Source organism: Diaphorina citri, unplaced genomic scaffold (assembly GCF_000475195.1).
Source record: "Diaphorina citri unplaced genomic scaffold, Diaci psyllid genome assembly version 1.1 scaffold74, whole genome shotgun sequence".
NCBI lineage: Eukaryota > Metazoa > Arthropoda > Insecta > Hemiptera > Psyllidae > Diaphorina > Diaphorina citri.
In genome coordinates, this window is record NW_007377511.1 from 161,058 (window position 1) to 174,006 (window position 12,949).

Below are 12,949 nucleotides of genomic sequence, written 5' to 3' on the forward strand. Positions count from 1 at the left end.
TTTTTTAGTCCCTTCCAGGCAGCCCTATTGTGTACCTCAGGCCCCTGATACATTGTTCTCTCACCCAGGTCTTAATTCACACAATCCTTCCACCTTTTCTTCGGTCTCCCTCGCCCTTTTCTCCCCTTCACTTCCATTCTCTCAACTCTTTTCCCTATGTAGCTCTCATCTCTTCTTTCAACATGACCGTACCATCCATATCATTGCAGTCTCCATTCCTGGATAGTCAAAAGAAGCTTTCTTCTTCTTCTTCTTTTTACTTTCCTTAAGGCGGCCACTCACTATCCGGTACAACGGATCCGGTGACCGGATCGTGTGTGAGCATCGCAACTAATCCGGTAACCAGCCGCCTTTACCCTAAGCCTCTTTGTAATAGATTAATTTGTTTATTTCAACGATGTTTTCTTCTTTACCTAGGTATAAACACATTTTCTGACTGCATATTTCCTCCGTTTCTCCCCCCCAGGGTCTGACCTTGAATACGCTCAACGGATTCTCATCTCGCGAGGACATCACCACCAGCAGCGCAACTTCGAGTCCTTGGTTCGATTCTCCTCTCCTGACACCCATGACGCCTCAAATCGTACGGTCCCCGTTTGAAAGCAACTCGTACGCGATACATGGCTCCTCGCACTCTCCTCCGTTTGGGTGAGTAAACGATTTTTTTTTTGTGAAAAAGCGATGTGCTAGTTGGAGCTCTATTTTTTCTGCAAAAGATGTTAGATAAGTAGGACTGGTTCCTTTCGCCTTAGTGCTGTCCAATAGAACAGTTGCGCTTACTTGGGTGATGTTTCAAAGTTAAAAAGCTGGGAAAATGAGGGATTCCGGAACTTTTCTTTTTCTTCCACGACTTCTAGATCTCGAGATAAATCGATTTAAAAATACCGGTACATCTTGAACTCTGACGTCACGGCGACGGCATACGCTTCCGTACGCGATGACGTCACATCAAATGTTCCGAGCAAAGCTCCCTCGGAGGCAACACATTAACCTCGCAGGCAACACGTTCCTTGATAATTTTCATTGGTCCTATTTCAATTGATCAAAATTTGGCATTTGGTACACATCTAATAAAACAAAACCTATTGTTTTTTGTCTTTTTTTTACGTTTATTATTACATTCTAATTCTCAACATTTTTTCCCCGTGCCTCTTTGTTTCCAGTTCCCACTCGATGGAGAGTTGCTCGCCCCCCTATCTCACGGACGAGGGCGACTACTCCCCCTACTATCAGACCGGGGGAAGCACCGACTATTTCTCGTACAACAACGCTCCCTCCCATTTGAATCTGAACGGCAGCATGACCGACAGTAGCAACCTAGACAACATAGAGGACTTGCTAGCCAGTCTGTCTTTGAACAATACAGGTGAGCTCACGTGACGTCACGTAAGAGCAGTGTGGCTCATGAACGAAATCACCTACAATATTATGGGAAATCTTTGAACTCCATATCTATTTCTAACTCCCCATGAGCTCACATGACGTGACGTGATGGTAGTGTGTTTTCTACCTTGAGGTTAACACAGAGCAGTGCATACTGGTGAAACCAAGTTTCATGAAATTCGCTGTGCATTGACATAGGAAACACGTTTCACGAAACGCGTTTCGTTCACTTGTGTGCATTGCGCCTAAGAAGGAATTTCAACTGTGTTGAACAAAAAATGCTTGTCACAATAAATATCGTTCCCCGCGTAATACACTATACTGAAATTTATTATTCGACTTGCACTCGAATCATCAACTTAATTAGTATAAACGAGGTGGTTCTAATCGATTCTCTAGTGACGTGATGGTAGTGTGTTTTCTACCTTGAGGGGCTTGAGGTTAACACAGAGCAGTGCATACTGGTGAAACCAAGTTTCATGAAATTCACTGTGCATTGACATAGGAAACACGTTTCACGAAACGCGTTTCGTTTCACTTGTGTGCATTGCGCCTAAGAAGGAATTTCAACTGTGTTAAACAAAAAATGCTTGTCACAATAAATATCGTTCCCCGCTTAATACACTATACTGAAATTTATTATTCGACTTGCACTCGAATCATCAACTTAATTAGTATAAACGAGGTGGTTCTAATCGATTCTCTTACGCTGTATATGCCATAACGATAACTAACATACCCTTTTACTTTCCTTATCCCATACCTAGGTAGGAAAGTAATGTAATCGGGTCAAATTTTCGATGGTCAGTTTTTAGTGCCAAAACACGTTTTGAGGTCCCTAGAGCCTCAAGTTTCAGCCATTGGTTCGTGTGTGTGTGTGTCTGTCCTTCTGTCTGTCAGTCTGTCTGTAAACAAAATATCTCGAGAACGGTAAGAGCTAGAGACTTGAAATTTGGCATGCAGCTGGTGGTTCTAATCGATTCTCTTTGGTTTCTAGGCTGGACAAATCTTCACAACTTGGCCAATGTGTGCGCCCTCACGTCCCCACCCCTGGCGCAGGGCATTGACCCCTACACCATACTGGCGCACCAGTACTATGAGAACTTGAGAAAGCACCGGGACCTGGTGCACCAGCTGGACACCGTGCTCTCCTCTCTCATGAGTGGAGGAAGCAATGGTAAGTTTTTACTTTCTATTACCTACTACAGTTATAGCGAAGCTATACTAGTAATGAGAAATTATTGCAATTTTTTCCCAAGAGATTTGATAGAGGGAGCTGTAACAACGGAGGTCTTATCGTCACGAAATCGAATAGAGAAGGACGGGATTTCGAGAGAAAGTTCGCCCGTGGCGGGAATCGAACCCGCGACCTAGCGCTTATAAGGCAGACGCGCTACCCTCCAAGCTAACTAGGCTGGCAGACAATACAATGAAGTTCTTCTCTTAAGTCTTATAACTTATATACCTATTTTATATAACTTATATACCTTTGTATTTATTTATTTTTTTTTAATATTTAAACAAGGTTTTTTATTTACATAATTATGTTCAAACTATACCTATGAAATATATAAGACCTTGTTTAGACTGCGGGAGTAAAGGGACTTTTCAGTCTCATTCTGGCAGGATAAACAAGGTATATTCTATTCTATACCTACTAGCGGGATACCCGTGAGCTTTGCATCGCTGAAAAATTTTGAATTTCTTGAACGGCTGGCTTTAGGAAATTTTAACCTAGCCTATAACCACCGCCATAAAAATATGAACCTGTGTACAAAATTTCAAGTTTCTACGACTTACCGCTTAGACGCCAACCTCTTACAAACGGACAAACAAACGGAAAACCTCTCTTATTAACAAGATATCCCTATAGATCTCTCGTATGTGAAATAGGATTTATAGGACAAGTCACTTTAGTAAAGATAGATGTAAAAGAAATAACTTATACTCTTCACTGGGTTGGTAGGGTATTTTTATTTATAGGAAAACAGACATGTTTCGCCCACTGGGCATCATCAGTGTATAAACAGGGATATTATAACAAAGAAAAATGTCCATATAAACTTTAGTAAAGATTACCTATTAGTACAAAAGATTACCAACCTCAGTGGTGCTGTGCAGCGGTTAACGCGTTGGACTTTGGATTGGGAGGTTGGTGGTTCAAATCCAAGTCTCAGTCCTCATAAAATTTACAGAGGTCTAATAACTTTAAGTATGTTTAACACAGTTGAAAATTCCTTAGTACAATGAACAAAGTTTGATTTCACAATTTGAGCAGTGACCAGTGTTATTATAGGGTCAGGCTAAACACAAAAAGAGCTTCATTGTCGTGACTGCTGAATACGCTTTGGACTTTGGATTGGGAGGTTGGTGGTTCAAATCCAAGGCTCAGTCCTCATAAAATTTATAGAGGTCTAATAACTTAAGTATGTTTAACACAGTTGAAAATTCCTTAGTACAATGAAAAAGGCTTGATTTCACAATTTGAGCAGTGACCAGTGTGTCATTATAGGGTCAGGTTTTCATTGTCGTGCTAAACACAAAAAAGAGCTTTGGTTTTCATTGTCGTGACTGCTGAATAATTACCTTTTCTTGTATATTCTTCTCTCATCAGGACAGTCCAACGTGCGGGCCAACGGGACCGCGGGCAGCGTCCCCTCCCCTCACACCTCCCCATTGAACAGTCCTCGTTCTAGCGGGGCCCGGCACTCGCCCCCCTCCAATGGAGGTTACTATGGAGGTGGTGGAGGTGGCCAGTATCTCCACAATGGAGATGGAGGAGGCCAGGGAGGTCTGCAGAGCACCCTGGACATTGCCGCGCGACACCATCGGAGCTCCGCCAGTAAGTAGAAGTGAAGAGAATTTATTGGAATTGGTGTTAATAGAATAGAATTGGAATTCTGTCTGGCTGGGGAACGTTAAACAGGGAGTAGACCAGCCTGAATTTCCCCTAAAAGAAATAGCAAAGGTTGAGTGCGAAGGGCATACACTCGGAAAATTTTTTTCAGCCAAAATCAGTTGGCCTCAAAGGGATCACTCTAGTTAGGGCTCGTTGAGAGGCTGACGATAAACGCCGACCCCGTCTGTACATGGGAAAAGGCGAAGAAAAAGAAAAAGAAGAAGAAGAAGAGAGAGAAGTTTATCAAATCAAATCAAATCACGGTATGTTTGTGTTAAAGGAGAGCGCTTTCTCACAACTTTGTGGGTATCACAGTATTACAAGTCTTTCATTTACTCAATCATCATATTTATTATCGCTCGCCTCTTCTAAACGCCGACCCCGTCTGTACATGGGCAAAAGGCGAAGAAAAAGGAGAAGAAAAAGGAGAAGAAAAAGAAGAAGAAGAAGAAGAAGAAGAAGAAGAAGAAGAAGAAGAAGAAGAGTAATGCCGCTACTGGTCGCTACTCGATTAAAGCAGCTACTCAATTGTCCTCACGAGGCTGAGTGCACCCCGAACTCCAAGCAGAAAGATTTGAGCTATACTACCCAGTTCAATCCAGAATTGAAGCCAACTCCGACTTAGTAAAACGCCAGCCCTCATCTGGTGTGCTCATCAAGTATGAGGTAAACCTGATAGGCGGACCTTTTCAGCCGTAGGGGTTTACCTGATAGTGTGTGCTCATAAGGTATGAGGTAGACCTGACAGGCAGACCTTTTCAGCCGTACCTGTCGGGTCTACCTGATAGTGTGTGTGCGCTCATCAGATAGACCTGTCAGGCGGGCCTGACTTTATGCTACATTTGACTCTCTCAAATCACCGTTGCTTTTACGGATGGGTAAAGGGACCATTTAGGTAGGTATATGCAATTTTTACGTTCTTTTCGATATGTTGTATTATCAATATATTGAAACTTAAAAATCAATGATCAAAATTAATTAGTCCCTTTGCTTTCTTCTTTCAGACTCGCAGATCCCTCAGAAGACCTGGGAGGGCGTGCTACCCCTGCGCACCCAATTCTCAGATGAGATCCTGTCCAACAAGATCTTCATTGGGGGTGTCCCGTGGGATACTCCCGAGTATCTCCTACTTACCGTGTTCTCCCAGTTTGGTCCTGTCAAGGTAGAGTGGCCCCAATTGTACCATGTGGTGCAAAATATGGAAAACAACCAAAAATGGACACATATTATTGGACACTTCCTTTTGTTGAGTAGGTGACTTTTAAATTGAAACTAAATGTAAACTAAGCAATCCTTTTTTCTTTTCCAAATTCTTTTGATTGGTGCCGAATTATAAAAATCAAATTGTATGTTTAAGCAATGAAATAAACCATTAAAGATTTGAAAATTGATTTTTTCCTATTCATTGGCGCTTATGAAAATAAATTTAGTATTGTCCTTTTTGCTCATTCTGATTATCCTAATATAATATTTACGTTCTACTGATAACTAGAAAAATTATTGTAACATGTATTTTGTATTTTCTTTGTAATTTTTTCCCTATATGTTTTTATGTTTTCTAAACTGTAATTGATGGAGCAATATCACATATAATATTTAATTTTCTCAATAATTTCCTTGTAAATTGTAGAGGGTAATTTTTCAAGTCCTTCCCAGAGCAGAGGTGGTTATTAGAAAATTGGGTTTCATATCAATCATAATCGTGTAAAGATAATTATTACTAGATTAATAATCATGTAAAGAAAATTACTAGATGACCAGGGCCAGAATTAGAGTTTAAACTGGTTTTAAAGTCCATTAGACTAGGTGTGATTGGTTGCTTTCAAAATTTTCAGCCGGTCAGATTTCTAAATCCAAGAAATTAACTTAAACTGTTTTTAAACTATGGTTGTTTCCGTGGCCATGAGTATAAGATTGTATTTTTTATGTTCCGAAAATACTAGGCACCAAAATGGGTCCTAAATTTGGTACTTCTCTCTTATTTGGTGGTTTATGTCCTTTGAACATTGCAGTGTATTCGAATGTATGTGCCTCAACCTGGGGGGTTGGAAATAAAGATTTCTCTCTGTATTTAGGTTAACTAGTATTATTTTTTCCAAGTGATATTTTATTTAATTATTGATCTCTTGTTTTTTTTTTTTTTTTTTTTTTTTTTTCCTATTTTTTTTTTTTTTTTTTTTCCATGGTGGATTTTTTTTTTTTTTTTTTTTTTTACTTTCCTAATTTACTGTTGTTTATTTTTCCATGATGGAATGTTTATGTGAGAGATTTTGATTGTAAAAAAGGTAACTGAATTAATTGGTCAAAACATTAGGTATGGTAGGTATGTCTGTTTAGTTACTTTGTTAGCTACATTGTCAAGCGTTCCGGGAGGCGCACGAACGTCAATAGATGGAAATTTATAGCGACTGTAGAAAATTTATAGCGAAAATTTGGAAATTTATAGCGACTGTAGAAATGTGTTGTCTTGTAGCCGCCCCTCGCGCTCAGACTGCGGTCTAGAGTCGGAAAGTGTGTATCTGAAAGAGCTCGAGACCTAGGTCTGTCAGACTGTCTGAGAGACCCGGGTCTCTAGCTTTTCCAGCCTTACGTCCCGGCGTCTGACAGGTCTGAGTGTGAGCGGTAGGCATAAGGTATCTACCTAAAACTCACGTCAAAAAAAAAGGAGCGACCGTATTTTTGTGCCTACCTACGAATGATCAGTAGGGACCTGTACGATTTGAAAGCATTTGTTTTATTTTTGTTTATTGCATTTTTTAAATTTCCATTTTAGTTGTTTTTAATTTGAAGTCTGATATGAAATTGAATGGGGATAGAATCCAAAAGTGGCGAAATATTGGGATTCAAAGAAAGGCACATATTAAGTTATGAAGAAAAAAAATTAGTTCCCTAGTACAGATTTTTCAAGGCTTGAGCTCCCTCCAGGACTTAAAACCGTGGATTTCTTTTGGATTCTACCTTCGTGCATTTTAGTTGATTTTCTTTTTCCCCATTTTGGTCTCTTCTATTTTTTATACCTAACATTCCTATAAAATGTCCAATATAAATATATTTTTTTCTTATAAACTTAAATTTCGTCTTCTTATTTTATCGAAAATATTGTGGTACGTAGATTAGGGTGTATTTTTCTCTCGGCAAACTTTTGTAAACGGAACCGATTCCGATGGAGCGCCATCTTGGATTTAAAATGGTTTGTGAGGTACGACTTTAGGCCGTGGTTATGAACAGGGCTGAGATGAGCTCGGACGACGTGAGATAGCTGTCCCGGCGGCAATTTTTAAAATTCATTTTATAGATTAGGGTGTATTTTTCTCTTGGCAAACTTTTGTAAACGGAACCGATTCCGATGGAGCGCCATCTTGGATTTAAAATGGTTTAGTATAGGCTTATTTCAGTTTCCAAAACGGAACCGTTTTCGAAATGACAATGAACCCATTTTTTTACCAATTGGTTCTGAAGTCACGTTTTGATGTAATTTGATACGATAGACACAACACTAATTTTTTTGACGAACTGCCCAAAGTTTGGGTTGCCAAACCAACAAAGCATACTTCTCAGACAAAATTTACACTTGAAATTAAATTGAAAAGGTTATGTGAGGGCATCCCAAAATAGCCAGCAGTGTGAAGTAGGTACCAGGCAGTTTCACGTCCAGAGTCCAGACATCATCCATGGACAACTATACACTATACTTAACTACTAAACTTTAACACCATAGATTTGGTTGAAGTCTTTAGCAGTTATTCCCGCTGTCAAACTTCTTTAAAGAATAGATGGGAACTTGACTGTATTCAACGCGCTTTATCATTTGTCCATCTTTTTCGCACTCAAATTTCGGAATAGTGTCACCGCAGCCTTAGCCGTCGCACGTTGTCAAAAATACTCTCAGAGCTAGAAAATTTTCCGAGTGAAAAATCCCATGATCGCCTGATATTTTTTTAGTTATGCAATGTGCACCACTTCTTATAGGGTGTTCGCCCACGTCGAAAACGCTAGTGCCAGTATTCGATTTCAATAGAGATCATGTGCATGTGCTGTACTGTTTGTCTGTAGGTAGGTTCTAAACTTTGTCACAAATCAAGTTCTGGGAAGAAAGAAAGAAAATGACCAAGTTTGCCAAGATTTTTAGTTTAACAAGTGGTGGTGGATGTTTTATTTCCTATTAATTCACTTGTTGGGGGAGTGAGAATCGATACAAATAATTAGGGAGGAGTTAGGGGGGAAAGATTTTCTAAATAAATCTATACACATACACAGTAAGGAATGAAGTAATATCTAGCCATTGCATAGCAATCATGTGCTACTGTACACCCCAGAGCAGATGAAATTCTAGGAAATGTTTTATTGTGTGTCCACAAGGGCAATTATTTTGGAATACCACCACACACCAGTAATCACCAGACCCTTTCAAGACTTCCTGTTAAAGACAAGAGGTCATTTGAGCAATGGGATTTTCATACAAAAGACAGCCTCTATACAAAAAGCATGAAAATGCCCATCACAAGTGTGTCCACAAGGGCAATTATTTTGGAATACCACCACACATCAGTAATTACCGGACCCTTTCAAGACTTTCTGTTAAAGTCAAGAGGTCATTTGAGCAATGGGATTTTCATACAAAAGACAGCCTCTATACAAAAAGCATGAAAATGCCCATCACAAGAAATCCTCTCTCTTTACATCTCAAATCAAGAAAGGGCTGAGTCCAGTAACTACCAATGTGTGATCCTTTTCAAAAAAAGAGGTAGACCTGACGGGCGACCTTTTCAGCCGTACCTGTCGCGTCTATCTGATAGTGTGTGTGCGCTCATCAGATAGACCTGTCAGGCGGGCCTGACCAGGTGTACCTGTCAGGTCTACCTGATAGTGAGTGGCCGACCTAATAATTGTATTTCTTGTCCCTCATTTCAGCTCCAGATTGACCCCTATCTCGAGGACAATGTGTGTTCGGAGTCTCGAACAAGATCTTCATTGGGGGCGTCCCGTGGGATACTCCCGAGTATCTCCTACTTACCGTGTTCTCCCAGTTTGGTCCTGTCAAGGTAGAGTGGCCCCAAGGTACACCGGAGTCCCCCACTGCTCCGAAAGGTGAGACGAAAAGACTTGGCTGCTGAATAATTACCGAAATCCAATTTGACATTGACCTCCTTGACCTAATTCACAATATATTTAAATCAATCAAAATAATGTATCGTACCTATTTTGGGTACTCCGGAGTCTCCCACTGCTCCGAAAGGTGAGACGAAAAGACTTGGCTGCTGAAGAATTACCGAAATCCAATTTGACATTGACCTCCTTGACCTAATTCACAATATATTTAAATCAATCAAAATAATGTATCGTACCTATTTTTTTTCTCCACAAAACCATGTATAGGGCAATTCTTCAGAAGCCACCACAGTGAAAGAGAAAGTTCCTTTTTGTGTTTAACCTAACCCGCCTAGAATAACACTGGTCACTGCTCATTTGAGACGGCTCCTTTTTGTAGCAATTTCCCTTGACTTGATTTCTGAACTAGTACTCATATTGGGCCAATGGGCCACGGAGGGCAACCTCCATGGCCGAGTGGGTATCACACCAGGCTTTGCACAACGGAGGTCCGGGGTTCAGTTCTCGGCGGGGTCGAAATTTTTTCGGCTCTGTGCTTGGAGTTCGGGGTGTACTCAGCCTCGTGAAGACAATTGAGTAGCTACTTAAATCGAGTAGCGACAAGTGGTGACATTACCAGTGTGAAAAGAATGGTGAAATATTGTACATAGGAGAAACGAGTTTTGGTCAACTTTTGTCTAATGTTCCAACTATCGTCACGTAAGCTAAGCATTTCAAAAACTGTAATAATGCCACAGATGTGAAAAATAAAAATAACGACTGGCATTGTTCTTCTTTGCAGGTTTCGCCTATCTAGTGTACGACAGCTATACATCAGCCAAAGCGATGCTGGAACATTGCGCTTTCGACGGCACTTCCTACTACTATAAGATACCGTCCAAGAAACGTGGTCGCGAGAATCATAACAGCATGGTGCGCAACTTTAAGGATGTAAGTACAAATGGAGCTGTCCCAGTGGCGTAGCGTCCATGTAGGGCGTGTATGGCGGCCATACACTCAAAATTTACTCAAATACCCTTAAATATTGACTTTAAATAATCCCAGATCACCAAAAGTTTATGGGGAAATATCATTTCCTACGTGGAATAATAACATTAGCAGGTTGACCGTGCTTCACCACGGAAAATTGATCATAACTCGAGATCGGTTTAAATTTCGGCAAAATCCTCATTTACCTATGTCACATCTAGATTCTAAAATATATTGGGAATATTCCTTCCAAAATTTCAGCCTCCTAGGTTTTGGGGTTCTGAAGATAGAGCGATCAGTGTGTGAATGAGTGAATGGATCTCGCTTTCCTATTACCTATTGCTACCTAAGTAGTAAAGAGAATAATATTCCAGCCTAGTTATAGCTTGGAGCGTAGCGCATCTGCCTTTTAAACGCTAGGCCGCGGGTTCGATTCCCGCCCGGGACGAACCTTTATCTCAAACAGATAAGGTTTTTTTGTTATCTATTTATTGAGGTGCTGTTCTTAGTCTGGATGGGAGGCTTTAAACAGACTTTACCAGCCTGGCATCCACTCGAAAAAATTTGTAGCCAAAACCAACAGCCCAAAGCAATCACTTGGCTAGATCTGATTGAGAGGCTGACGAAAAACGCCGACCCCGTCTGTACATGGGAAAAGGCGGAAGAAGTTGTTATCAATTGGTTATTTTAATTCAATTAAATTATTGATTATTTTAATTCCTTTAAATTTTCTCTTTCGTGATTTCTGAACTAGTACTCATATTGGGCCAATGGGCCACGGAGGGCAACCTCTGTGGCCGAGTGGGTATCACACCAGGCTTTGCACAACGGAGGTCCCGGGTTCAGTTCTCGGCGGGGTCGAAATTTTTTCGGCTCTGTGCTTGGAGTTCGGGGTGTACTCAGCCTCGTGAAGACAATTGAGTAGCTACTTAAATCGAGTAGCGACCAGTGGTGGCATTACGAGTTTAAAAAGACTGGTAGGAAAACGGAATCGATTGCAAAGGAGGCACTTACTGAATTATTGAACGTTATTTGACGAAAACGCGTTTCTGCGCATGTGCATCAACGTGTTTTGGTCCACTTACGTGACTTACGCCTTACGTTTCAACTATCGTCTCGTAAGTTAAGCAATGCAAAAACTTTTTAATGCTGTAATATGCCGCAAATGTTATGAAAAATGAAAATAACGATTGGCATTGTTATTTTTTTGCAGGTTTCGCCTATCTAGTGTACGACAGCTATACATCAGCCAAAGCAATGCTGGAACATTGCGCTTTCGACGGCACTTCCTACTACTATAAGATACCGTCCAAGAAACGTGGCCGCGAGAATCACAACAGCATGGGCTTATCATCCTTACAATTTAACACCTTCCTCGGTGGCGTAGTGGTCAAGACGCTCGCTTGGTAAACAGAAGGGCGTGGGTTCTATCTCAGCCGAGGCATGGAATTTCAACCTCATAATTTTTCCAAGATTAGTGCTTCACTGCCGTTTTTTAGCAACGAAACAGTTGCTACATTAGACGCATGTGGTCTGTGTCGTAGCATGCCCATCCCGTAGTATGCCTTTCATCAGATGGGCGAGAAGAGACACAAAACTTCACATTTAGGGGCTGGGTCAACACGAGAACCCGGGGCAGTAACCCGTTGATATATTTGCAATCAAAATAGGTCCGAGTGAAATTTTTTTAAACATTATGTCCAATTTCTTTTGGTTATTCCATTTTCCTCAGGCACTTATCTTACCGTCCCGTCCTATATTATTAAAAAAAAACTTGTTGTATTTTTATAATAAGGGGGGTGGGGGGTGCAATCTTGAAAGTTCGGGGTTCCGCAAAGATGTTCACCTTTTGAAGAGAGAGGAGCAACCAGACTCATAATAAGTAATAAGCAGGCACTTATCCTACCGTCCCGTCCTATATTATTAATTTTATACAGGACGGGACGGTTTATTTATGATTTATTTAATATCCCATGTTTCATATGTTTGTTTCTATTTCCCTCAGGTATCTGCTATCGTTACTTCTGTCGGTCATGCTGGCTGAATTATACAGGACGGGACGGTTTATTTATACCTAATTTATTTAATATCCCATGTTTCATATGTTTGTTTCTATTTCCCTCAGGTATCTGCTATCGTTACTTCTGTCGGTCATGCTGGCTGAAGGTTCACATCGGGGAGTACTCCCAGCACGACCCTATTGTACGCAACGTACGCAAGTCCCCGCCTTCGTCCCCATCCGGTCCCCACAGTGGGGTCAGTGGGGCCGGTCTCAGCTCGCTCGGATCGTTTGGGTCCGTCCTGTCGCGTAGCTCACTCATTTGAGACCAAGTGACTCGGGTAAGTACTTTCTTAAATAGTTAAGGACCAAGCCCTAGGTCCCGGGATCGATTCCCGTACGGGGCGAACTTTACCCGAAACAGACGACCCCTTATATGTTTGTTATCGTTGGTTGTTTTAGAGTTTAGACGCTAGAATAGAATATACCTTGTTTATCCTGCTCGAATGAGATTGAAAAGTCCCTTTACTCCAGCAGTCTAAACAACTTCATCATGATTTTGGTGAAACCATTCAAGAGTTACTTCTTAA

The 12,949-nt window shown here is 41.0% G+C and overlaps 1 protein-coding gene across 1 annotated transcript; it reads left to right on the forward strand.

Moving 5' to 3' along the window:
- Positions 1 to 182: 182 nt before the first annotated feature.
- LOC103521362 (cytoplasmic polyadenylation element-binding protein 1-like) lies at positions 183 to 12,685 on the forward strand. The gene is made up of 11 exons (XM_008486476.1): positions 183 to 188; positions 467 to 648; positions 1,164 to 1,366; positions 2,381 to 2,560; positions 3,998 to 4,225; positions 5,287 to 5,444; positions 9,325 to 9,370; positions 10,173 to 10,321; positions 11,115 to 11,193; positions 11,574 to 11,705; positions 12,486 to 12,685. Exons 1-11 carry the CDS (start codon positions 183 to 185, stop codon positions 12,683 to 12,685), a joined length of 1,563 nt encoding a protein of 520 aa, XP_008484698.1.
- Positions 12,686 to 12,949: the final 264 nt, after the last annotated feature.

What these genes read in the sequence shown, in the direction of transcription:
- LOC103521362 (XM_008486476.1), top strand. An exon ending in TCTGTCTTTGAACAATACAG is followed by an intron (nt 1,367 to 2,380) that starts GTGAGCTCACGT and finishes TTTGGTTTCTAG; the next exon opens with GCTGGACAAATCTTCACAAC. An exon ending in CCAGGCTTTGCACAACGGAG is followed by an intron (nt 11,194 to 11,573) that starts GTCCCGGGTTCA and finishes ATTTTTTTGCAG; the next exon opens with GTTTCGCCTATCTAGTGTAC.